At 25.7% G+C, this 27057-nt stretch overlaps 2 protein-coding genes across 12 annotated transcripts; both read right to left on the minus strand.

Annotated features, from left to right (window-relative positions):
- Positions 1 to 2364: 2364 nt before the first annotated feature.
- On the minus strand, positions 2365 to 17823 carry LOC100863252 (intermembrane lipid transfer protein VPS13A). Of its 2 annotated transcripts, XM_031915279.2 has the most exons (51): positions 17174 to 17823; positions 16960 to 17067; positions 16760 to 16886; positions 16547 to 16694; positions 16250 to 16461; positions 16003 to 16177; positions 15468 to 15904; positions 15175 to 15396; positions 15003 to 15115; positions 14670 to 14878; positions 14434 to 14600; positions 14254 to 14371; positions 13823 to 14119; positions 13516 to 13648; positions 13203 to 13433; positions 12998 to 13137; positions 12821 to 12921; positions 12551 to 12750; positions 12254 to 12433; positions 11816 to 12172; positions 11341 to 11721; positions 11087 to 11253; positions 10737 to 10995; positions 10519 to 10585; positions 10055 to 10389; positions 9827 to 9968; positions 9398 to 9690; positions 9139 to 9307; positions 8872 to 9060; positions 8542 to 8780; positions 8191 to 8455; positions 7973 to 8127; positions 7705 to 7907; positions 7308 to 7641; positions 7029 to 7241; positions 6480 to 6956; positions 6130 to 6399; positions 5686 to 6045; positions 5434 to 5613; positions 5226 to 5360; positions 5001 to 5152; positions 4756 to 4924; positions 4483 to 4673; positions 3810 to 3996; positions 3618 to 3734; positions 3414 to 3531; positions 3232 to 3355; positions 3103 to 3169; positions 2869 to 3014; positions 2674 to 2800; positions 2365 to 2585 (listed from the first exon to the last, which is right to left on the minus strand). In XM_031915279.2, the coding sequence occupies exons 1-51, from the start codon at positions 17312 to 17314 to the stop codon at positions 2445 to 2447; spliced, it is 10188 nt and encodes a 3395-aa protein (XP_031771139.2). In that variant the 5' UTR covers positions 17315 to 17823; the 3' UTR covers positions 2365 to 2444. The 2 variants fall into 2 exon arrangements, with proteins under 2 accessions (XP_031771139.2, XP_086761666.1); XM_086905540.1 differs by lacking the exons at positions 2365 to 2585; positions 2674 to 2800; positions 2869 to 3014; ... (3 more) ...; positions 3618 to 3734; positions 3810 to 3996 and adding an exon at positions 4225 to 4414.
- Positions 17823 to 26425, minus strand: LOC100863643 (uncharacterized). Of its 10 annotated transcripts, none has more exons than XM_086905546.1 (12): positions 26281 to 26420; positions 25089 to 25202; positions 24429 to 24778; positions 23850 to 24080; positions 23570 to 23770; positions 23097 to 23501; positions 22537 to 23007; positions 21756 to 22043; positions 20777 to 21199; positions 20543 to 20679; positions 20342 to 20460; positions 17823 to 20260 (listed from the first exon to the last, which is right to left on the minus strand). In XM_086905546.1, exons 3-12 carry the CDS (start codon positions 24732 to 24734, stop codon positions 18264 to 18266), a joined length of 4578 nt encoding a protein of 1525 aa, XP_086761672.1. In that variant the 5' UTR covers positions 24735 to 24778; positions 25089 to 25202; positions 26281 to 26420; the 3' UTR covers positions 17823 to 18263. The 10 variants fall into 10 exon arrangements, with proteins under 10 accessions (XP_086761672.1, XP_086761678.1, XP_086761671.1 ...); XM_086905552.1 differs by having other exon boundaries at positions 22876 to 23007; positions 26013 to 26365; XM_086905545.1 differs by having other exon boundaries at positions 26013 to 26365.
- Between the last annotated feature and the right edge of the window lie 632 nt (positions 26426 to 27057).

The following is a 27057-nucleotide window of genomic DNA, read 5'->3' on the forward strand; positions in this document are numbered from 1 at the left end:
CTCGTACGCTCACGGTGGTTTCGCTTGCAGACAAAAAAGAAAGAAAATAAAACGTGGGCCATCAAGAGTCTCGACTTTAGAAGCACAGGCAAAACTAGAACTGAAGAAAGACATTGCTAAAAAAAAAGAGAGCAAGAAGAAGAAAAACCGATTAATGAATGAATGTGACGAAAGTTGATGTATGAAAGAATGGATGAAAGCAAAAATGATAAAAGATTCAAAAATAGAAAAGGTAATGGAGGAAAAGATTGATAAATAGCGTGATCATTGCTGTTAGAGACATGAAAAAAAGATTAAATTTGAATGAGATATAAATGAGAATTAGTATGTATGTGTGAGTGTGTGAATGAATAAAAAGACGAAAAAAAATAATAAAAGAAAAAAATAAATAAAAAGTCAGAAAAGTATAATGACAATTTGAATCGATTCGTCTTTTAAACGCGTGTGCATGTAACACGAGAGAGAAAGAATGATTGCGCGCAGTTTCATGCATCTTCTCGTGCTTTTGATTATGCGTGAAGGAAAGTTTGTGAGTTGTATAATGATAGTGAAAGTAGCGAGAGTCTTGGCTGTATGCATGAAGGATGGGGTGCTGGTAGAAAAAGGGGTGGGGAATAGTGTCTGTCAAATAAATGAAACTATTTACATATTTTATATATATATATATATGTATATGTATATATGTATTTATGTATATATATATGTACATATATGTATGTACAAGCGCATTATGTGATATGCATATATATATATGTACGTGTGTGTGTACGTATGTGTATACGTATACATATATATGTATATATATAATATATATATACATATATATATAGATATACATATATATAATACATATATATATATACAATATATATACAATATATATAATATATATATATATATATATAAATCTTACACAAAGAAAAGAAAAGATCGAGAGCAAAATATTAAATGATGGACAAGTGGCAGCTTAATATACTTGCGTACCTTATAAAAAATGCTATCCCATTTTTGTGAAAATTATCGAAATAGTATTTCACATGTTATTTTTTTTTTTTTAATGGGTTTTGTTTTATGTTTCATTCCTAATTATACTTTTTTTGCAATTTTCTATATAGAAGAAAATTATTTGAATCAGCAATATTTATGAAGTTTTTCAGTTTTCGGAATAAATTTACTTATATATAAATATAATTAAATGCCGTTGTGATCAAATTTGAACACGTATTAATTAATTATATGAGTTCAAAGAAAACAAAACTAGTAATAACAATTTTAAAAAAAAGAAAAACGTACGAAGTAGAGAAAGACTGAGAGAGTAGGAGAGAAAGAGAGGGAATGAGAGAGAGTATGAGAGGGAGAGAGGGAAATGGAGAAAGACAGTTTTTAATAATGTATTGAAATTATGTAATGTATTCAAAACAATATGCAGAGAAGTTTAAACATAGAATTTTCGGATCGAAGCTCTCGATCGTGCCATTTAAGTGATTCCAATGGGTCGTATTTATAATCATGAAACTCTTATGCTTTTCAAAGCGCATATGTTATTGTAAACAAAAAAATCTAACAAGTACTATTCCCCCCATTGTCAGCTTTTTGCACATATTTCGACGGTTTTTGCATATACATTTATCTAATGTAATGGAATGAAAGAAAAAAGCGAGAAAAAACCACTCTCATTTTTAATGTCCGCCGAAACGAACGACAATTTACATTCGATTTCGTCATTGCACACCTATGCTGGTACTTCCTTTTCTCATTTTGTAGAAACGGATTTCACAAATAAGATGATCGGTGTTTTGGTTCTCATAAGGGTAGCATATGTAAAAATAAAAAAAAAAAAACAAGGAAAAGTGAAAATATTCAAATTCGATTTTATTTGAGAGATAAACAGGTAAGGAAGATAGAGGAAGAATAGAAGAATAATAACAATGAGGTAAAAACATTAAAACAGAACACTTTCCCTAATCCCAGCTTCTCCCTGACCCCAAAAAGTATCCTACTCTATAGATATCTAAATACGTGTAGTTCTTAAATTATTTACTTTAGTTCGAGTGGAGATGCCTGTAAGTGTAATTTACTAAGACTTTTTGTAAATAAATTATGAAATAAACTAGACGTACTTTATCCAAATGACTATGATATGTAGATATGTCTGAATCTTTGACACATGAATCCATGATATATAGAAACTAGTTATAAGAGTATGAGAATATGTATGTATATGAATATTTTAAACTTCGTGATATTACAGAAAATTTCTAAACTATATGAAAGTTGGATTATATGAGAAAAACCATTGTATTTGTAGAAGAAATGATAATGTTGCTTTTAGATATAGGTTTTCAATATAAACACAAGGAGGTATTGCGTTTGTTAGAGAATTTATTGTGCCTGATTATCTTAAATATATAATTATTTTTCTCTTTTTATAGCTTGGATTCCAATTATACAACTTGTTTTGAACATATACTGTTCTCCATGTTCAAGATCATCGCTATATTTATTTTCCGGCACAACCATTCCAGAATATCTTTTGCTTCACTCTCCAAATACCAATCTGCTATGGGTGACAAAGTGTCTTCATTCTGCAGGTAAGATAAATTCATTATATTAAAATTTTTAGATAAAATTAAACGATAAATCTGTATAATATATATATAAAGAAGTAAATACCTTGTTTACATGTAAGATAAGTCTATTATTGACTATTGTTGGGGGCGATAGTAATTGATGTGTCTCCAAAGTCCATTTTACATTTAAAGATCCCCAAGTACAACCTTTCTCAATAAAATATAATCGCCTGTAAATGAAATATTAATTGAAACATTTATTTCTTTTAAATAGAAAAATTAATTTCCATATACATACTGTAATGAAACTAAAGCTATATGTTTTCCATCGTTTGATAAAGTAGTATGTGCCCAATATGTATCTGTTTCAATACCAGGATTCTTATTAATTATGCTTAGAAGATGCATTCCTTTTGCTTTATGCATTGAGAATATCTCGACTCCCTAATAAAAATAAGTCAAAATTATTTATTAATATTTATTTATCAATTAATATTTCTACTCGTAAATAATATTTTAATAAATTTATTACCTTATAAGGATTGATATAGCGTGGTAAACGTATTCGAGAAATGAATTTATATCCTATTTCTTGTGCCCTAAAATATACAATTAGAATATAAATTCATTGAAATTATGTATAATATATTATTGATACTACCTTTTTATAATATCTGTTATTATTTTTGAATGAATTTTTAAAGAGGAATTTTCAGTATTAAAAAATATCAATGTTTTTTTTGCTAAAGTTTTAAAGAAATATTTAAATTCTTCTTGATGAATACCTGCAATTATTATGCAATTAAAATTTATATATATCATGAACAATTCTTTTGCACTTACTGTTCATAAAGGCAGTTACTAAACTATAACTTTCAAATTCAATTTCTGTAGAAAATGAAGTATGCATTGAAGGATTTAAAGGAGGTACATCTTTATTTTGAATGCATGGTTCCTTTATCTAAAATAAAAATAATATTAATTGGCTATCTTGATGTCAAGTTTTTAATATTGTAAAAATGTTTTTTTATTGTTACTTTAACATACCCTAATTACATTGTTAAAATCAAAAACTATTTGTGTAGTATCTAATGTAGTATAGCCCAATTGACATGCAACTTCATAACTCAATTTTTCTGCTATTTCTTCTCTGCATAGAATCAGCTATAAAATTATAAAAAATAAATACAAATAAAAAATAATAAAAAAATTAGTTATTTTAAAATATTTTTAACTTACCATATTAGATTCATAAAAATTATCTCCTGGCGATTTGAAATTATAACCATATTGATTCCCCAAAACAGTAGTGGAACGAATTAAAACGTGAAATTGTTGCATAATTTGAATAATATAAGATCGCGATAAATCTAATAAAAGTTCATCAGTGTTAACTGTGATTAAATTTTTTTGATAACATGAAAGTCTAAAAGTAAAGTAAAAAATATGTTAATTTTATACATTTATACAAAATGTTAATATATTTATAAAATAGTTTTGAAAACTCACTTCTAAAAAAACTAAAACAAATACATAAATTTGTATATAAAAATGTTAAGACTTATTTCTTATAAGTTATAAGTAATTTAAATTTTAGATAAATTAAAAATATTAGATGAAATTAAAAAAAAAATAAAACAAGATCATTTTATTTTTATTATATTATTGTCTCATTTGTTTCTGTTTTATTTTTGTTTTGTTTTATTTAACAAATTTTAATTACTAACTATTATTAACTCAATAAATAAATTCCAATTGAAATTCTTTTGTATATCTTTTTTGTTTTAATATTTAAAATAGAGAATAGATTAGAATCTTCAAATGCCCCATAAATATATGAACATCTATATAAAATTAACAAAAACATAATTAAATTATTTTTATGTTAATATTTTATAAGATATTTTTATACCTGAATTCAGCACGTTTCTCAGATCCTCCCTTCTCAGAATATTCGAAAATAAATCGAATAATATTCTTATAATCTGCTATATCATTAATGTTATAAATATTAGGACTTTCTGCATCAGCCAGCAATATTAAGCGTATTAAAATTGGAGATATAAATATATGTTCTATTATATTCTTTCTTTTAATCATATTCTGCAATTTTATGTACTTATATATTATAAAATAGATAATATATTAGAAAAAAAAAGATAAAAAAGAAAAAATATATATATACATTATTAGTTTTATTAGAAGGCAAAAAATGAATGCTGGAAACATCTTTTCTTAATTTTGCAGCAATTGAATATTTAGTTTCTGGTCTTTTTGGAATTAAATCGATTAAAGAGAGAAGGAAGCCTTCTTGTAAATTCAGATTGAATTCTCTAATTATAACACAAATACTTCTGCAAAATACAATTGATTATTAATTACACAGTTATATATTAGTAATAATATTAAATATTAGTAATAATTACATACTTATAGATGTCATAACTTATTTTTCTTTGTTTCAAACATGTAAATTCTACACAGTGTTTTAATCTACGATAGCCTGCATAACTGATGATACTCTTTTGCAAATTTGAATGTAAAATCACCGGAATCGTAGTATTACGAATTTGATTATCCACCTACAATAACCAATTATTATTTAATAATAATATATTCAAATAATATTAATTAAAACGAATTTTATAATTGTACTTGTATTCTATGAATATAGCCTTGTAAATAAGTTAATGACATAGATTTTCTGCAATGTAACCAAATTCCAGGAGAATAAGTCCTTCTTAATCTTCCAAAAAATGGTTTGGTCATGTGCATTTTTACCAGATCAACCTGAAATTTATTTCTTGAACTTTAATTCTTTAATTTCAAATTATATATTTAAAATTTATACAAAAGTGCATACATCGATAAAATTTTCTAACTTTGCTTTTTTACAAGAATTGATATATTTGTTTTCTATCCAAGCACTCAATTCTAATGATAAACTTTTCCATTTTTTATTGAAATAAAGTTCCCAATGAGCTGCAGAATCAGTTATATTAGCATACATTAATTCTTTTAGAATCTCGTTAGATTTTGTTATCTGTAATTATAAAATTAACTTCAAATTATAGAAATATTTTTATATATTCAATAATTCATAGTATATACTCACAATACTGATTCCAATACCAGCAAAAGAAACAAATATTTCCTTTTTACTAGGTTCAGGATCAATGATACTCTTTGCTTTTAAGAACACTGTTTCTTCTTGAGTGAATAATAAAATTCGTTGATTTCCCTCCATGTAACTTACCCAATAAACTATTGTTTTGTTTGCCTGTGCATACTTTAATATTGATAATTTTGCACCATCATCATCATCATAATTATTATTTTCATTGTTAAAATCTTCAGATGTAGTTTCTAAACATGTTAATTTATTATTTTGAGATTTAATCGAAGAAGTCGAAGATATTCTGTCATTACAATTGTTAACAATTAAAAGTGGTACGATTTCTTGACCATATCCATCCTAAAAAAAAAAAAAATATAATAATATAAATTTTTTTCTCTATCCTATTTTTTATTTTTCAATATATTATAAATTATATTTTACTTTTTCAAATTTTGCACTATAACCATTTTTTTTATTATTGTATACATTCCAAACAAGTTTTCTGGTTTTTGTGGGATCGTCCCAAGTATACAATAGACTTTGGAATGGATTTATTAAAACCACTTGACCCAAATTATATTGATTAATTTTTAAAAACAAATCGTCGCAAAAATTATCTATTCTTACAGGTATATCACCTGCTATGTATTTTTGAAATATAATATAATATGGAGAATTAATCCCACCTTTGATTTCTACGGTAACTGCCGACTATAATCAAATTTTTCATATTAATTAAAATTTTTATATATATAAAAATATAATTTTAATTTATAAAATCATTTAATTACTCCATTATCCATTCTTAAAACTGTTTTTCCTGTATGTGTAATGCTGAAATGTTGTGATACCAATTGACTGTTTCTCCATTTTATTCTCATCTTCAGCGATTCTGTAACTGGCCAGAATGGTATATTTTGTCCAGGAAGAAGATCATTCCATAAATCAGCTTGATCATTTTCCTCCATAAATCTTAAGGTTCTTTTCATCTTGTTATTGATATAAAAATAGGGAAGAAATGTGATAATTTTTGTGAAATTAGGAGACAAACGAGAACTTTCAATTTCTGTTAAAATTTTATACTTTCTTCCTCGTTCTATATCTTTGCATACAATTAAAGACATAGAGGTAATTCCTTCCAATCCAAATGGCAAAGACCATTCAGATTGATGAGCTTTTAATCTAACCATGGATTTTTTATTATTCTTTTGAGAAAATACCATCAATTCTTCTTCCGGTATTTCATTAATTATATGAGAATGGCATTCCTAAGAATATTAAATTATTGATTAAAAATGTTAAATTAAAAATGTATATATTATAATTATATTTTAAAATACTTGAATAAATAAAGGTAATCCGGATTTATTTATCATCCAATATTGGGATTGAATAATAATATGCCAACTTGTAATTTTACACAATTCCACGCATAATAGAAATGGTTTTGTAGATTCTAATTCGCTATCTGTGTTCATTACAACAAATTTTTTTTCTAAATTCGTATTCAATTTTGTCATTCCAATCCAATATACAGCCAAATAATTTTGAATCTTTAAAAAATTAAAAATTATTTATATCAATTTAGTATTTTTATATTATATCTTAAAATTACATACCTTAAAAATTAATTGAATATCGATATTACAATTTAACGAATGTATATTTATTTTTTCTCCTGGTTCAATTTTAACTTCATAATTAATAGCAGGTATATGAACATCTATAACGAATGGTAATCGATTGTTGAAAATAAAAGGGGAACAAATGCTTATTAAATAATTTGGTACTTGACAACTTGGTCTAGTGATTACTGGAATTTCATTGCAGGATACTTTGACATAAAATATAGAATTATTTTCATCTTCCTTCATTTTACAACAAATATCTTTAACTAAGTTTTTTGCACTTAGTTCTTTCCAATAAATTCCTTCTTCACTCACCTGATATTTTCTAGAAAAAGATTTTTCTTTTAATATTAAATTTAATGTTTTACTGTATTTATTTTCTACTTACTCTAAATAAGCAGGCAGTATATGTATAGGAAAATGATAAGCTATATATAAAGGAATACTATAAGTAGAATCCGGTTCGATAATAGACATCCTGATGTTGTCATCAAAAGGATTTGTAGGTGTACCAATACATGTGAGTCCTAATTTATCTAGCAATGATTTCTTGTAATAAAGACCCAATGCATAAGAAGTTTCATTTCGAAACTACAATAAAAATTCTTGTAAAACAAAATTGCAATGAAAAAAATCACAATGAATATATATTTTACCAATAACGGTGATCGCACGGTAATTGTGCGATATAAATAATTGTTAATATTAGCTTCTATAATCAAATGATAGCGAATTTCATGTCTAATAGGTCGGAGTGGAATTAAATTACATCCCTGTTTTTTAGGACAATACACCAAAACATCGTCAAATCCTATGATTGTAATAAGAAAAATAATAATATTTTTTTTTATAATATTTTTATATTTAAGAATACCTTTAAAAATAATCCGCAAAACTTCTCCAGTAATTTTTTTGTATATATTGATCGAAGAATCTTCTTCAAATATATCTTGTATTGGCATTGAATGATTTTGTAAATTTGTATCAAGATCAATAAAATCCATTTCGCTATTGATCAATTTTGGGCTTACAAGATTCGAATGAATCTCTAGTTCAGGACTACTAGGAATACTTGCAGAAGGACTGATATCATGATAACTTTGACTGGCAATAATTCGTGTAATATTTTTATTATCTTCCTATAATGAAAAAAAAAAAAAAAACAATAAACATGAAAATCATTCTTTTAGAAAATAACATATTAATTGAGATGATCTATACTAACTTCTGAGACGAGATATTCTATATAACTTTCGTGACCAATAGCATTTTGAAGATTTAATTGCTTCATATTAACAGGTACTATCGGTATTCCACTAGTAGCTTGTTGAAATGCGTTCATAATGATATCTATTATAGTAATTAAATTTGGAGTAATTACTATATTGAATTTGTCTTCTGCGGATATGATAATGTACATTGCCATATCATTTGATTTTATTGATTCGTGACCAAGTTGTCCAACTGTGATTAAAAATTTATTATAATAATAAAATTTATACGAATCTCTAAATTATGAGAGAAATTTATATTAGTCATATAATAAATTTTTTACAGGAATCAATGTTGCATTCAGGTGTTAATTCTAATCCTTCATCTTCATTTGTACTGGAATTATCACTATCACTATCTTCATCTCCACTACTATTGCTATTGAATAGGTAATTGGAAGTTCTAAGTAAATTTTTCTGTCCTTCTTCATCATCTGTATCAGAATCTTCGTATGTTGAATACAATTCTGCCTCTAAAATGATCATATTTATTTATTTTAATAATATATTTACAAATTCTAATCAAATAAAGAATCATGTTTTAAATTAACCGTTTGTTTTTGTTATATTTAAGTGATCTGGAGTTATAAAAATCATGTCTGTAATATCCTGATTAATATTTCTAAAACTTTTTTTCTTGATCTTTAATGCATTTTGTTTTATATACTGATATAAATCGGTCGAGTTTGAATTTATCATAAATGCTTCACCATGATACATCTATATAATAGTAAAAAATATGAAATATAAGAAATTATTATATTTATTATTAATGAAACTATTAAAAGTGAAATTATTAGTCAAACTTACTTTTATCATTAATTCCCATGATTTATAGGTCATATCATCTTCTGAACATAGATCAATCAAAGGTTCCCAATTTTTGTAATCCATATTGTAACAAAATGCATAAATTTTTGCATTTGATTCTAGAGTAAAATCATTAAACCAATCATTAATAGAAATTGTAATTATACTTTCCATTTTTATAACAGGAAACCTTTCCATTGAATATTCTATTTCCAATAGTAAATATAGCATTAATGGTTTTAAATTAAAAGTTACTACTCGATCTCTACATTCATATATTAAATGTGAATTATCTGTAAAGTTAATAAAAATTATATATTCTTATATATATATATATATATATATATATATATATATATATATATATATAGGAATCTATATAAGAATTATTTAAATGATAGAGAAATTCGTTTATGTAATGAAACTTACTATTATATAATTTTTTGTATGGTACATTTGAAATTTTTTTTGGTGTCCACAAATTAGTATGTGTATTAAAATCTTGATTCACAAATCTATCTTCTAATTTCATATTAATACTATCTATAAAACTTGTAGTTTCATTCAGTATCTAAATATGTATATATCTTTTTATTATATATTGTTATATTTTATTAATTACAAATAAAAAAAAATTTTGATCATATTGATACTTACATTGATAAATGTATGTATGATTTCTGCAGATAGATGAATATCAATTTTATTTACTGCAATGGTATAATTGATATTGAAGTCAGGTGCTTCTTCTTTTCTACAAATTTCAATATCACAAGGACACAATAACCAGTAAATATGATGTGAATAATTTCCTTGCTTCTTTGATTTAGCACGCACATCAGTAAATGTATAAACAATTGATGTTGAACAACTATGTCTGCTACTTTCAATTGATATTTCTGCTTGTAATAAAATTATATGTGCATTGTTTGCTTTAAAATCTCCAAAAAATAGAATCTCTGGTTTATGTATTCTCACAGATACCGAAGCATCTAGATTATATAAAATATTAATGTTTAAATAAACAATTTTTTTTCACTTTCATTATAATTATTATATTATATTATTATATTGAAAAATAATAATAATAACACTAAATTTCAATAAATATGTATAAATACCTGGTTCTTCTGTAAAATATTGTGCATGTTTTAATTTCTTTTTTTCTGCAGTAATATTATCCCTGTTCTTAATATGAAAATAAATATATTCATTTTAAGAATTATAAAATAAATGCTTTTTTTTATACATAAATATTTATTATAATTATGAAATAATTATTTATTTTAATAAAGAATAATAATAAAGAAACTAATTTTGATTTAATAAAATACTTTACTATTGTAGAATTGTTATTTTCATATCCATGATTAATAATTCCTTCTTCAATTTGATCGCCAGGAAAGGAATCCATAATATACCGAGTTAAATGCATTACAAATGGTACAGATAAATTTATTCTGACTTCCTGAATGAGGGCATCAAAACATTTTTCTCCAGCTGGAGCACGAGTATACGTAATATCAACAATAGGAGACATCGAAATGGATATACAAGATTCAGATTGTCCTATTTGTCTTGCTGGTGATTGAATTATTCTTCAATTTATAATGAAGATATTATTGTTAGGAATAATTTTAAAACAAATACAAAAAAATTAAAAACTAACTTAAAAAATTAAATACTAACTTTCTTAAAGATTCAGATTCTTTTCGGGTGTCTTGTAAAAGACAGCTTTGAAGAGATAGTTTCAACTTCAAACTTCTATCACTATAAAATGCACATGTGTTGATTATTTCACCAAAAGTTAATCTACATAAACCATGATTCAAGTCGCGAACAGGAGAACTTAATACCTGAATTGAAAATTGAAAAAATATAAATTAATAATATTATATATAAAATATAATAACATAATATATAGAATTAAATTGATATTTTACCTCTTCTGAATCTAAAAATAAATTTAATTGTAATCCTTCTAAACTTAAATTTGTATTAATTTCACATATAGAATTTTCATTGTGTGTAAGAAAATCTTCTAATTTTTTTACCATTGCATCTTCATTATTAACTTTTTTCACTTGATCTATTGTTGCAGATTGTGTTTCATAGTATGCATCTTTTAAGAGAATAATTTTAGAAATATTATCTTTCCATACAAGTATACTGGATTTTAAATCTTTTTGACTCAAATTAATATATACAAAATCCATAGAACCTTGAATGTTAAATAAACCATATGTTTGAAACTCCATTGCACTACGATACTCTGTTTTCCTCTTAATATCAAAATGAATATGTAATGGTTCAACAATTGGTTCCTATTAAATAGGAAATTTATTTAATAATATTGTTCATTAAATTTTTTTTAGATATTACTTAATTACATATATTTTTCAAAAATTTAAATCTTACTTGAATTTCCAAATCATGACTAAGTGTCATAATTGCTCTAGACACAGTTATATTATTTAATTTTATTAAAATATTATCAATTATTAATTGATTTGTGTCATTACTGAGTACTTTATTTTGAATAGACTGATCGATTTTCTTGAAGAAATTTTCAACTGATAATATTCCTGTATTTAATACTAGAAGACTTGGAATTTCTTTTCGTTGAGGTAATAGAAATATTGGACCTTGAATATCAATAATTATGTGCAATTTAGTTGCACTTCTTTTAAATTCATCAATTCCATTTATGATTTTTTTGACTAAATATTTTTTAAATTGCAAACAATATGTAGAAAAAAATGGTGCTAAAAAATACTATAAAAATAAAAAAAGTTTTAATATTCTTGAAATAATGATATTAAATATAATAAAAATATATGAATATTAAATGTTTACTTTTAAATCATATAAAATTTTACAAATAAGCACACAATTCATCCTTCCAATAGAAAGTTTAAATATTCCATCTGACATTACATCATCTTGTTTTGTATCAATGTCTGAACATGTATATAATCTTGGTATATGTCTCACATATTTGAAATCAAAAACTTTATCTTCTTCTGTAGTTAAAATCTTATAAAAAAATTTGAAATTGAGAATAAAATTATATTTAACAATTAGTAATATTAATATTAATATAATATTAAATAATATAATATTTATAATTTATCAATATTCTATAATATTTACTTTTGAATAAAGAGTATCTTCATTCAAATCTTCAATTGATAGATGTCTAAGATATGCACGTAATATCATTCTTTCATTAGCATTGTAAATGCAATCATTTTCCAGGCCTAAAATTTGCATTTTTATTAAATCTAAATCTTTATCACAAAATCTTATAACGAGAGCGCTAAATCGAGCAGAATAATTCAATTTAATAGCACCTAAAAAAAAAAATAAAGTGTTAAAAAAAATTGATAATGCAAAAATTATGATAAATTTACTATTTGTTACCAGGAGGAATAGGCGGATCATCTTCTTTTAACGTTTTCAATTGTATAATCTTATAACATGTACTCTCTATGAAGTTGAAGAGATTATCGTTTTCAAAAATGCTAAAAAAATATTATTTATTATGTATATTTTCTTTTGTTATATGATAAAAAAAATAATATATAAATATATATTTACTTAATTAAATTATACCAATATTCTCGTATCTTTAATAATGCAGGTCTATGAACATTAATATTAATATTTAATATGTTTATAACAAGAGATCGTTCAATACTTTTAAAATGGGATTTGAAATCAGGACAATTTGATTTGACCTAAAATATATATATCAATATAGAGAGATTAAAGAAATAAAAAAAAAAATTTCATCATAAAGTACCTTACGATATGATACAATAAAAACTTCGTGCGGTTCCTCGGTAGATATTAATTCTAAATATGAACCAGTTATTCCCACGTTTGTTTTATCTATCAAAAGAATAGATCCTATTCCAAATTGTATAGCAGGTCCATATTCCATTATCGCGATTTCAAAATATAATGTATGCAATCTCAAATTTAAATAAGGTTCTTCTTTTCTATAATGTATGATTCCCAAGTGAATTGATAACTAAATTTAAAAGTATCATTATATTGCAAAATTTAAAATATAAAATTTAAAACAAAAATTTAATATAAAACATATACAACACCTCTCCAATAGCAAATCTTAATAAGAGATTGATATGATTATATGGAGATATATTATCATCGAATCCAGATAAACTTATAGTTTTTGATAATAATTCCAAATCTTCTTCACTAATTTCGGAAGATACAATACTTCTGTCATATAAAAAAAAATTTTTTTCAGATATAATACATTTATAATAAGATAATTATGTTTTATAAAAATATTTAAAAATATATTTTGTTTATGTACATATGTATATTAGAAATTGAACTTAATTTAATAATATATAATATAATTTATAATTTTATATAATTTTATATTGTTACCTATCTAGTTTTTGAACATGATTTGTCAAAAGATCCTTAGTCACGTGTGTAAATTTGTTTTCCATCATTTCAATTGATGATAGACATATATTATGTTGTACATTTTTAAGTTCTTCCATCGATATGAAAATTTTATTCAAATTTTTTTTGGAAATATATTGTTTTAAATTGATTTTGTATTTTTCTATATTTTGTTGATATGCTAACAATAATACATTTAAGAAATAAATGATTAATTGTATTTTATTTTCCGATAAATTAAACTTTACACTCGAAATAGAAACGTTGACTTTGATTCTAAAAAAATATGTAAATTATACAAAATTTATAAAAATTATTAATAAATTATATAAAAATTTAAATAAATATATTATAATTATAATTATATTATTATAATGAATTGATGAATTTCTTATAAAATTAACAATTACCTTGGTAATTGATAGTATTCTGGTTTTATACTACATGAAATAGTTGTAGTTGCTAGTATTTTTGGTAGAAAATGATATTCAGAATCTTTTCTTTTTCGAGCAGATCTCCAATCATCTCCTATAATAAAAAAAATAAATGTATTAAAATTCAGAAAGATTTATAGAAAAAAATGTAACAACCTGAGTGACAAAATAATATTTGAGCTCCAGAAAATTCAATGTGTATTCTATCATAAAGTAATTCTTCTAATTCCATAAGTGTTGCATCTTCAAGTTGTAAATTAATAGCCTGAAGTTCATTAGATAAATTTATGTTACCAAAATCCATAACAAGTATGTTTCCACCTCTAAAATATCTTTGTGTTACTTCTAGATTTAAATAACTTCAAAAATTTATTAATATCTAATATACACACTTTTGTATTGATCCATATTCAGGAAATACAATGTATGGTCCTTTGATATCTATTTTAAATCTAATCCGAAGCGTTTGAGAAACAATATTATCTACCAAAATTAGAAAATTTCTTTTTATGTTGTCATATAATTTATATGCCCACAGAATTGTTGTTTGAATATGCGAATCATTAAATTTAAAAAATTGAATAATTTCTATCATAGCATGCTAAAATATAATAAAATATAATTTTTTTATGAATAAATTAATATTTCTAGATATTAGATATATTTAGATTATAGATTATAGATTATAGATTATATTAGATGTATTTATCTAATGATGATATTACATGATGATAAGTTATTTCTATAGCTTCTAATTTTATAGAAACATCAAAAGTTGGATCTACAGTTTCTCCATTCTTCTCAAAATCTATTGCCAAAAAATTAGTTGATACATTTCCTGTAAAAATAATAATAAAATTAATATTAATTTTAATTCTTAATAAATTATTTTGATACCTGTGAGAACATTATCAACCATGATTAAAGGCACTAGATCACCATCTGTAGAAACACCTTCAATTACAAAACTTTCAGCTCGAGCAGATACTTTAAAAGCAGACATCACAGATCGTATTTCAACGCTCGTTAAGAGCTGAGTTACAGTTATAACAAGAATTTCTCTATCATGGTTTAAAAGACTCAAACAACAGTTTGCTAAAGTAAAATTGAATTTGTAGTCTAAAATAAAATATAAAAAATTACCATTGTCATACATTTATCAGAGTTAAATGAATTTGAGATAATTATACCAATTGGTTGAGGTAGTTTTTCCAATTTTATTTTTCTTTCTGAATTATGATACAATGAATTTTGCATATCATTATTTTGTATTTCTTTAATCATAGATGTATTTTGTATCGAAATATTGGTATTCACATTTTGATGTTTCTCTTCAATGGTTTTATTTTTCAATTCCTGTTTAGCATGTTCTCTTGCTATTACTATGTTTAAAATAGTCAGATAATCTTCATATTTTTGTAAATCCAATTTCAGTTCTGTATCATTTGGTCGAAGTAAGCTTTGCAAACATACTTCTTTATATTTTCTGTAATTTTTTCTGTGTTCAATGATTTTTGTCCAAGTATATGGTCTTATATTGTAATCTAAAATTGAATTATAAGCATATTTCCACCAAGCTGATGGATTTTCTTTTACAATTTCATTCGGACGATATTTTATGTATGGTCTGAAATAATATTCAAAAAATAAATATCAACTTACATACATATTTCATAAATCATAAAATAATAATAATAATAATAATAATAATATATATATATATACTTATTGATAATGGCACGTAATAACGAATCATAAAGATGACAGAATATAACATATTGCATTTTGGAAACTTGCATTGCTACATCATGAAGTACTATATCAACCAACATACGAGAAGTTTGTGTTTCATTTCCTTTATGTATAATTACTTTTATCTTTGCAGTAAATGGTTTTAATACTATAATATGATATTATCAATTTTTTAATTATATTTAAACATAAAGTTATATCTTCATATAAGTTAACTTACAAAATTGAAACTCTTTGTTTCTCATGCCAAAAGTTTGCAAAGCTCTATGCATTGTATTTTTCCATGCTAGAAAATTAGAAATATCCCAATCATGTTTTATATTTGTAAAAGAAGATTCTGTATCATGATCCATATATATGCTCAAAGATTCTGCCCTTATTAATTGGTAAATTGTACTCAAATTATTAGTACAAACACCAGGTTTCCATTTACTATAATTCAACAATATAAAAAAATACATCATATTTAAAAAAATAGATACATTGTAAGCAACTAATAAAAAAATTAAATATTTACCTATTTGTAGTCATTACTGATATACTTTGAATACAGATACCACAAGCACTCAAAGATCCATTTAACTTTTCTTCATATCTAATATGTACATTATTTATAGTAATTTGAAAATTTTTTGTTACAGATGCCAATAAATGATCAAATAATTCTAAATAATCAATTACACATATTAAAAATTATATAAATATTTCATTATATAAACTTATGAATTACCTGTTTTAAATGTTTCATCTTCTTTTAAATCTTCTAATATTTTTCTTTTCTCTGCTCTTATTAATCTTTTTTGTATTTCAGCATCATATGGACCATATGCAATAGGCACAGTTACAATATAAATATCCTTTAAAAAATTAATATATCATAATGAATATTTAGTATCATTTAAAAATAATATTAATTAAAGGATTTCTTACCTCAATACAAAGAATAATTGGTTGAGAAAATAGTCCAGACCATGGTATTTTTAAAATAATTTTTCCTATTAGACCAATTTCTACCTTAATAGGCAGACCAAGTTGATACTACAAATCAATTATTAATCATTTTTACATTAAATTTTTTATGTTTATGTTTTTTTTTAATAATATTACAAAAAGGATATTAAATATAAAAATAAAATTTACTTACCAAAGCTTCAGGTTTTAATTTAAGATCGGTAAGACAAGTATCGCCAGAAAAGATACCAACGTTAAACTGTTCAATATCTAAATCTTCAATATATTTTCCCAGAAGACGATTCAAGAACGCCGCTATGGCACCTTCAAACATTGTTCTGCATTTAACTGAATCTATTATATTGTTTATTTATTGCATTCAGTGCAGCACAATTTTCTATAGTTCATCTTATAACCTTAAGAAATTTGTAAAATAAATTTTGTCATGCGCGAAACCCGTAGGATTTTATTGATCCAACTTTCTCACAATTCGAAATTGCAAGACTTAGCGCTGGAATATTTATATATCCATCAACTATTTCCACCTACGCAAAAGATTTATACTCATTGTTCATAAAACAATTTTTTACAAAATATTTCTTAATACTCTTTTAAAATTATTAATGTTTGATAAAATAATAAAAATAAAAAAATATATTTTGGTAAATGGAATGATTAAAAACAATTTTTCGAAAAATTATATAGGAATTATATTTTATAAAATATTCCATATATGTGTACAAATTATTAAAATAGAAATTAAAAGAAGAAATTTAAAATTAAAATAATCAAAATATTTAAAAAAAATTAAAAGGTATTGCTAGATATATAAACGTAGTAAATCTATGTAATATTCCTTTATTATTTTATCATACAAGATTGATTTTTAATATTATATACAATACATTAATCTATGTATATGAAGAAATATTTAATAAATGAACAGTGAGAGAGAGAGAGAGAGAGAGAGAGAGAGAGAGAGAGAGAGAGAGAGAATATTTCCTAATTATTATATATCAGATATGATGCTAAAAAATATTTATCTCAATGATTATAATTATGATTGTGTTGTTTATTATAATAATAATAGCAATTATAGATATCATTGATCGAATTTTTTGTACATGTAGCAATATTATGAGTTTAATGATCATTTTTGCGTATTATTTTTTTATAGTTTATCGAATCAAGAAATCTAGAAAATATTCATAAATATCTAAGATACACCATACATGTATTATATACAAAAAAATATACATTATACAGTTATTTTTTAATTTTTTTCAAACAGTTAAATGTTTTGTTTCTCCCGTATTTGGATCCACTATAACTTTTTCTTTGTAATTCATAGCAGAAGAACTACCAAAGGAATTAGTATCAGTAAAGGGAAAGAATCTTCCGTCCGCATATTCTTTAAAAAGTAATTCGGCAGCCTTTTGTTTCTCCTCCTTTCCATTCGAACTTATTTTTCTCATTGTCAATGTTAATAATTCTATGATAAGATAGGATTCTGGTTTATAAAGTCTTGTAAAATGTAGTCTAATGTGTTCACCAACATTTTCATCTTTTCGTGGTATATAATCACAATGAGGACAAGATGGCGTCATTCTTTCAATGCCATGTCGTCGTTTATGAGCATCCATTGTATCTTTATCACATGTAGAAAACGGACAATTTTGACATCGTAATGTTTCTACTTCATTATTAGAAGACAAAAGTACCCCTTTCTTTTGTAACAACATTAAAGATTGCTTATCTTGATTTGAGGCTTGCGCTCCACCAAAATTTAACACTGATATTCCATTTGTAGATATAATTGAGGTTGTATTATTTGATGATTTAAGTGTTTTTCCTGAACGTGAAATTGAATTTGTATTATCAGAAACAATATCACTATCAATAGTAATCGTGTCGTCTTCAAATTGTCTACGTGAAGCTTGTGCTTCAGCATTTGCCTGATGTTTCTTTAAATGTTGAATATAATTAGCATAATATTTGACGGAATAGTCACAAGTATCACATCGATATCTCTGCTTTGCACCATGCAATGTCAAATGAACTCTATATTGTTCTCGTTTCTCAAATGCAGATGGACATTTATGACATTTGTACCGTTTTTCTTTTAACCGACCGTTTCTCAAATAACCAGGATACACAAAGTTAGGATTTCCACGCATAAAAAGCCCAAATTGTGGATCAGGGGATGCAGTCAAGTTTGAAGTTAAGTCATTTGTTTCATTTTGACGTCGATGAACGACTTGATGTTTCACTAAGTTCTGAGCTGTTTTTGATGAATAGTCACACTCGGTACATTTGAACCTATTGTTCGATCCATGTAGAGTCATGTGATACTCTAAAGCATCTAATTTAAAGTAACGAGCTGGACATTTGGCGCAAGTAAATACTTGATTTCCAGTTCGTTGATTTGTATTATTTGTGATATTATTAAATCCATTGTTTGAAGTTTCTGTAACTTCAACTACAATCCATGCGACAGTAGATGATGAATTACTTGAGTCTTGATTACTTGCTTCAACGCAAGCTGTGGTAGGTGGTGGATATCGTTGTGAATGACCATACAGAGACAATAAATATTTAGTGCGTTCTTGATATTCCGTGGAATGTGCTTTTTGATGAGCTAAAAGATGAGCTGGCTGTCGAGCGGCATAGGAACACCATTGACAAGAATAAGCTAATTCTGTAGAATGATATCTTAAATGAATTCTTAATTCCTTTTCACAGAGAAATCGTGCTGGACATTTGCTACAACAATGAACAAGTCTTAAATCCCGTAGATCAGGTTCTGAACCTAATATAGGAGAATGAGTGAAACCAAGAAGCGCAGCCAAATCACTTAATTGCTGTGAATCTGGCCTTGAATCATCTACTAAACAATGAACAGTGCCTAAAGATCCGGAATGCATATCTGTATGCGCAACCATAACTTCTCGTCGTGTACAAGTAAAACTACAATCTGTACAGGCAACTACGGGACCATTATTGGGAGAATCAAGATGCATAGTCTCATGATCTCGGACTTCTGCGCGTCGTGAAGAAACAAAAGGGCAGTGACGACATTTTAACATTTTTGCGAGTGTACCATCTGGTCGGGACACCCATACTAATGGAGCTTCAGGCAGTGCTCGGGTATCAAGGAGCAATGGTGGTGGCGGTGGTGCTCCGGAATTCTTCGAGGCATTGGTGAAACAAGTCACATTATTTTGCGTTGTTATATGAATTACTTGTTCTACAGGTTTTTCTTGTTTTGTGCGATTAATATCTAAAAAAAGATTTTGCATAATTTATTTTTAAACGATACTAATTAAATTTAGAATCATTTATACAAAAAATTTCAACTTACTACTGTCGTTACTTAAAGCTCGATGTACTTTAGATTTAGTAGAAAAATTATAGTCCATAGTTTGTTGATGTACTACGGCAAGTTCTTCTCCATGAAGTCTGACATGATCTAAAAGCTCCCTAGAAGAATAAAATATATCTTTTCCAAAAATATATTATATTTTATAATATTTAATGATAATAATGAAATGTAAATACATACGCTTTTGTGCTAACATAATATGGACATAAATAACATTTAAAAATAGCTTCTAAGTTTGGACGATGATGAATTCTATGCATCGACAAAGATGCTGCATCAGATGCAGAAAATGGACAGTCTTCACAACCAAATGCATTCTGTAAAGAAAAGTACATATCATAAATACATTATTTTTCTGATTTTTCTGAATATTAAACAATATTAAAGAATAAAAATATTAAAATATGATCATACTTTTTCATCTCCATGACGTTCGAATTCATTATGTGATTTAACGTGAATAGAGACAGTTTCTCTATTGGAATGTCGAAAATTACAACGTTTACATTTCCACATTGTGCGTTTATTTTCATCTGTGATTATAGCTGATCCAGTTTGAGCATGAGAAGAAATCAAATTGTTTTTAAGCAAAGATTGTCCTCGATTTCTCACAGCAGCTTTAAGAGGTGGTGGTGGTCTTAATCCAATATTAATAGTATTAAGATTATGATTTCCTTCATTTGCAGAAGCAATTGAAATAGAAGTAGAAGAGGGCTCCGATGTTTGTAGATATTCGTTGCGATTCATTATTAATAATTTAGTTGGTGGTTCATCAGAGTTCATTTCTTCTACACTACGTTCCTCCATGATCTGATCTTCCCATGATTGCTGTTCGACCTAGGAAAAAAACGAAAATTTTATATGTAATATAGAATTTTTCGTCACACATAAGCGATACACTGCTGCACGACGAAAAAGAAATTATTATTACTCAGCACAACACAACTAATTGGCACACTGAGAATTTCTTTTGTAGTAATAAAAAATAAAGTTCAATATAAAATTATAAATCATTTTTAAAAGATATGAAAAATTTTCTATGTTATTATATCGGTTTTAATTACTAAGAATATGCTTGTCGAATCGAAATCAGATTAATATCATAACACCAATCAAGTGTCCAAGCGCTTCAAATATTTTGAATATATTTTGAATATATTATAATCTTTCATTTTTTTTAAATATTATATTAAATTTAGTTTTTTTAATTATTTACTTTAATTATTTAATTTAATTATTATATAATAAGGATCATCACACGTGCTTGTCACAGAAAAAAAATTCATTATAAAGTAGTATCGAAAAAAATCAGTGCGCCTATAAAAATTGACAAGCACTTTTTTTTGCACTATTAAAAGAATTGTTTAAATGTAAGTGAAATTTGTGCTTTCACCTGTGCAAGATATTTGTTATATTTGGAATAATTCCGTCGACCTGTTTCATCCGTCATAAGTACTCTGGCAGTCATATGAACTGGATCTTTAGCTGCTTTAAGTTTAATATGTTTTGTGATGTCCCATCGCCAGTTAGAGCGATACGCGCATAGGGAACACTCGAATGGCTTCCGATTTAAATGACCGACAATATGAACATGAAAACGACTTGCGGTAGATGCCCAAAATGGACAATGCGGGCATTTGAATACCCGTCGGCCACTTGGATGCGTCGAGGAGCCTTCAACCTGACAAAAGATTTGACTACCTTTATCAAAATTAAGTATTAATATATTCGAAAACACAACTATCTATGATCTCGACTGCCATAAGTAACACTTAAAGCACATTCTTAATAATAAAAATATATATATATATATATATATATATATATATATATATATATATATATATATATATATATAAATACTAAAGAAAAAATATACATTAAGATAATTAAAAATAGCTTATAATAGCGTTGCATATTTCGAAGAACAGAAATTCATAATTTTTAAGCTAATTATAAATATATAATTCTAATAGCCAGTTAGAATGTTTGTATCAATGTATTTTAAAATATGGTTAATGCCAATTAAGAAATATAATCAGATCTGTTGACTCTCGTATTGCAATTTTTGCATGATTATTATTATTATTTTTGTTATTATTATTCGTTCGTGTGCGTGTATTCATATTAATCATCTGCACGCGTTAAATAAATATTTTTATGAAACACCATACCGATGATCCAGAAGAATTCAGTCCGCTGAGATTAACGTCCCAATCCATTTGCGCTGGGAATGCATATTCACCGCGATACGAGGTCACACGGAGTTCTGAACAATTTGATAATTTTTCTAAACTATTGTGTATTGACGTATCATTGCTTGTCGAATGACAACACTGCATATGTACTTGTAGATCAGTCGAACTTTTGCAACGTCTTCTGCACTTCGGGCAACGCGTTGTGCCCACAGATACACTGAGAGCAGTGTGATGTATTTGTTTGTGACAAGCCAGCTCTTCCATGCTACTAGCTTTAAAAGTACACCAGCATTTCAAATCGTTCGTAGTACTTACAGCTACCTCCGCTACTCCATTATTAATTGACGCTGTCGTTGTAAGTTTTTCCTTAAGCTTATCAAAGAAGGAAGCATTTTTTTTTTCAAATAAATCAGCCGCGTTATTCGCATCCTTCTTTAAGTTGTTAACCTATGAAAATTTTATATTTAAATTATTAAAACATTATAAGAATAATCAATTGAATATAAATGATATATTTAATATAAAAAAAGACTAACTTCTTTACTCCCATATAACTTCGCTAGTTCTGTATCTCTTGCAATTTGTGCGAGTTCCGGTCTTACCCTGACACGCGGAACTTTTAATAATGTTGTTGAAGGTCCACTGCTAATATTATTTAATTTAGCAGGACTTAGTGGGATTAACATTGGCAGTGGTTTTCTAGATTTATTTGGTGTAATTGGAATATGACATTCTGCTAAATGTCTTTGCATTTCAGAATCCCATGCAGTAATAAATTGACAACCTTTTTCTTCACATTTCAATGCTATACATTCTGCATTAGCTATTGCACTTCTTTTATCTTCCATAGATTGATCAGAAATGAATGTATCTCCAGGACTAATTGAGACTGTTGTACTTGCAGATATATGCAATGATTCTCGAAAATCACTTGCACCCACCTAAAATTAATTTATTTTATAAATAATAATTAATAATTAAGAAATTATATTATAATATATTATATTACCTGATTGTAACGTTTAGGACTATTTCTTGGTTTACGTTCAAAAGGTGTACTAGATTTACGATTTATTTGACCCACTGGAGGCTCATGATGATTAGTTTCATGTACAGTTAAACTTTGTCTAATATCAGCTGTAAAATTACAAGCACGGCATTGAAAAGCTCCACCTCCTCCATGATTTCTAGTATGCCTATCTAAATTCCACTATAAAAAAAAATATTTATTCTTATCTTATGGAAAAAAAAAATATTAATTTGCTACATTTTAGAAAACTTCAATCAACCTTGTATGGTGTACGAAAATCACAGGCATCACATTTAATCATTGGCATAGAATGATACTTCACATGCTTTGTATAGCGAGCACGTACATGTGTTACATAAGAGCATTTAGCACAACGGAAAAATCTTCTTTTTAAATGATGTACTCTCTGATGAGTTTCAAGATCTCTTGAATTTAGTGCAACATATGAGCACATAGAACATCGATTTCCAGTATCACGCATGAATTTTCCCTAAAAATTATTATGCATTTATAAAATTATAAATTATATTATGCATTATTAAAACTTTAAATATAAATAAACATTATTTTTAAGTATTTCATATGAAGAGAATTTTAATTAAATTAATTTTATATTATGAATAAATTATTATTGTATTATGAGCAAACTTCATAAATAATGTACTATATATATTTTATTTTAATATAAATTATTATTCTTCTAAAATAAATATAAATATAAATTTTATATTATGTTTTTAAAGATTATTTTTTTAGATAATAAATCTATTAAATTTTTAATAAAAAAATTATATTTTATTTCAATATAACAATAATTATTACAATTAAAATAATATACCTTTTGTTTGTGCTCTTTTTTTAGATGATCGAGATATGCTTTAAGACTTGACAGAGACTTTGAAGGTTTACATGTTTTACACTCATAATTTTGTGAGGATTCCGAATAATCAAACGCCTCATGTTCATGCTTTTTTATAGTATCATCATCTTTGACACTGTAGGAAATGTCTTCGCTTTGTAAATCGTGTTCTTTCATTACAGTTTCCCGTCGATTTTCTTTAAGGTTACTTTCCTTATGTGGTTCCGTTTTAAAATGCTGAGGTCGTGGACGAAGTGCACGCAATCGGGGTAGTCTTCCTGACATCTTGAACAAGATTTGTTCTCTTCCACGTCTGTTTTCTCTTATTCCTATCACGTATCAAAATATTTTTATTTCTACTCAATCTTTTGAACTATATAACAAAATAAAAAAACAACATTCACTTTTCCATTAGCTTGCACCTTTATCTATTTTCCGATGACATTAACATTAACTCACTCATATCATTTCTTATAGATTAAAAATGATTACTTTAACAATTAAAAATTATAAAATTGAAATATATTTTTGTTATGTACTTAATTTTTCTTAAAAAGATGATTTTTTTTAATTTTTATTGGTCAATTTATCATATAGAAAAATGTTGGTGCACATTACGGAAGTAAGAATACAGCTTACTCGGCGGTTGCGCGATCTAGAAGCTATCGACGCCATTTTTCTTTACTTGTAAAACTGCTGACGAAGAAGACGGTCGAACATTTTCATGAAATTTAACTCTTTTAAGTTTATTTCCTAAAAAAAATTTTAAAAATAAAATAATATAATTTAATTGATCTCTATTTGTTTATTATGTTAGTTTGTAGAGAATAATAATAAAAGATATGATCTCATAAATACTTTATATAAGAACATTGATTTACGAGACATTTTATATCTTAAATTTATACTTTTTTTTATAATTGTTAATGTATTTACAAAAAATTATTTTTAAAAGATAAATTTTAACAAATATATATATATTTATTTATTTAAAATAATATATAATTGCTTCAAATTGATTTAAATTTTTATACTTTACGATTACTATTTTAATATTTTAAATATATTTAATTTTATATATATTAAAATAAAAATTGATTAACTTTTTTTAATTTGCAATAACTACTTCTTTGAATCTTTATGTATAATTATTTTCAATAAGTTGTATTATTATTATATAATATTACCTATATTAAGTTAATAAAGATCGTAAAATGAGTTAATAATTCGAACATTAGATTTTTTTATGTATCTCATCTCTTATTTTTATTGTTTTATTCCAAGATCATTTTTATAACTTTTTTTCATAATAAGATATATATTTTCATTATAATAAATAGTAAAGAAACTTCATTAACGTAAATATAAAAAAACATAATAAATAAGTACGTAAGTATTAGAGAAGATTGGTTTTTGACACGCGTGTTTGATTTCCGCTTCTCCAAGTGATTTCCGGTTTACAGACGATTTGACAGGTACCGTTTAAAACATATACATGTGTATGCATATCAAGAAAAACAGGGAGGAGATTAAATACTCGATTTTGTTGACTAGAAAACAAACCTCGAGTTATTTCGCTTGAAGCAGGTTATCCTCTGATTGAATGACCGTTGTAAATAGATATGTCAATAAATCCACGATCTCATATCAATCGATTTATACTGCCAACCAGAAGCACCGAATATAACATCACGATATTTTATAATTTTCAAGGCCCGAAAAAATCGGATATGTTCGTTGGATCCTTATTTCCTCCCTCCTTTTCCTTCCTTTCTCTTTTTAGACACGATTAGATCGTTTTATCTCGATACTGCAAATTATCTTCAAATACCTCGTCATCGGCTAACAGTAGCCGACAAAACGAAGGATGAATTGTAGAAAGACTACAAGTAGAGACAACTAGCCCCTCCCTCCTCTTTCACCAACTCGAACAGAACGATGGCGAGCCGAAGTGACGCAGGTCAGGCGCCATCTGCAATTCCAATTGTGATGCTGGTATCCACATACTCCTCAAACGCCCCCACTTCCTTTAGTTTGTTTCTCCTGCAGCCCTCGATACAACTGCAAGAGAAAAGAATGAACTGATGATGACAATAGTAAGCTCATTAAATAGAGGAGGCAATCTCATTTTAAAAATATCTCCATATTGAAAATATTAAACAAATTAATTAAACTAAACTTAAAAAACAGTATGATAAATATTTCGATTTGATTTTCGTTTTTATTCCTTTGCTGTAACTATTATTTTGCATGTAAATTTTTATTAACGTATTAACATTTAACGATATAATATTAATTATTTCTTTTAATTCTTTTAAGTTTTAAATTTTTAGTTTTCAAAAAATGTAAAAATAAAAAGTACAATAATAAAGTAAAATAAGGATAGAAAATCTGCAACTATTATCATTTCATTAGTAATATTTTTTATTACATTGATAAATTATATTAATAAATTATCCAGATAATATGAATGGTTTATCTTTATATTTTATATTATAATTTATCATATATATTTAAATCATTTAAAATCATCCGTAAATTGTTAAATTTGTTTAATATTAAATTATTTCTTTCATTTGCATTGCTTTATAAATTTATGATATTACTA

Source organism: Apis florea, unplaced genomic scaffold, assembly GCF_048593485.1.
Source record: "Apis florea isolate Af1SG1 unplaced genomic scaffold, ASM4859348v1 contig_2411_pilon, whole genome shotgun sequence".
Taxonomy (NCBI): domain Eukaryota; kingdom Metazoa; phylum Arthropoda; class Insecta; order Hymenoptera; family Apidae; genus Apis; species Apis florea.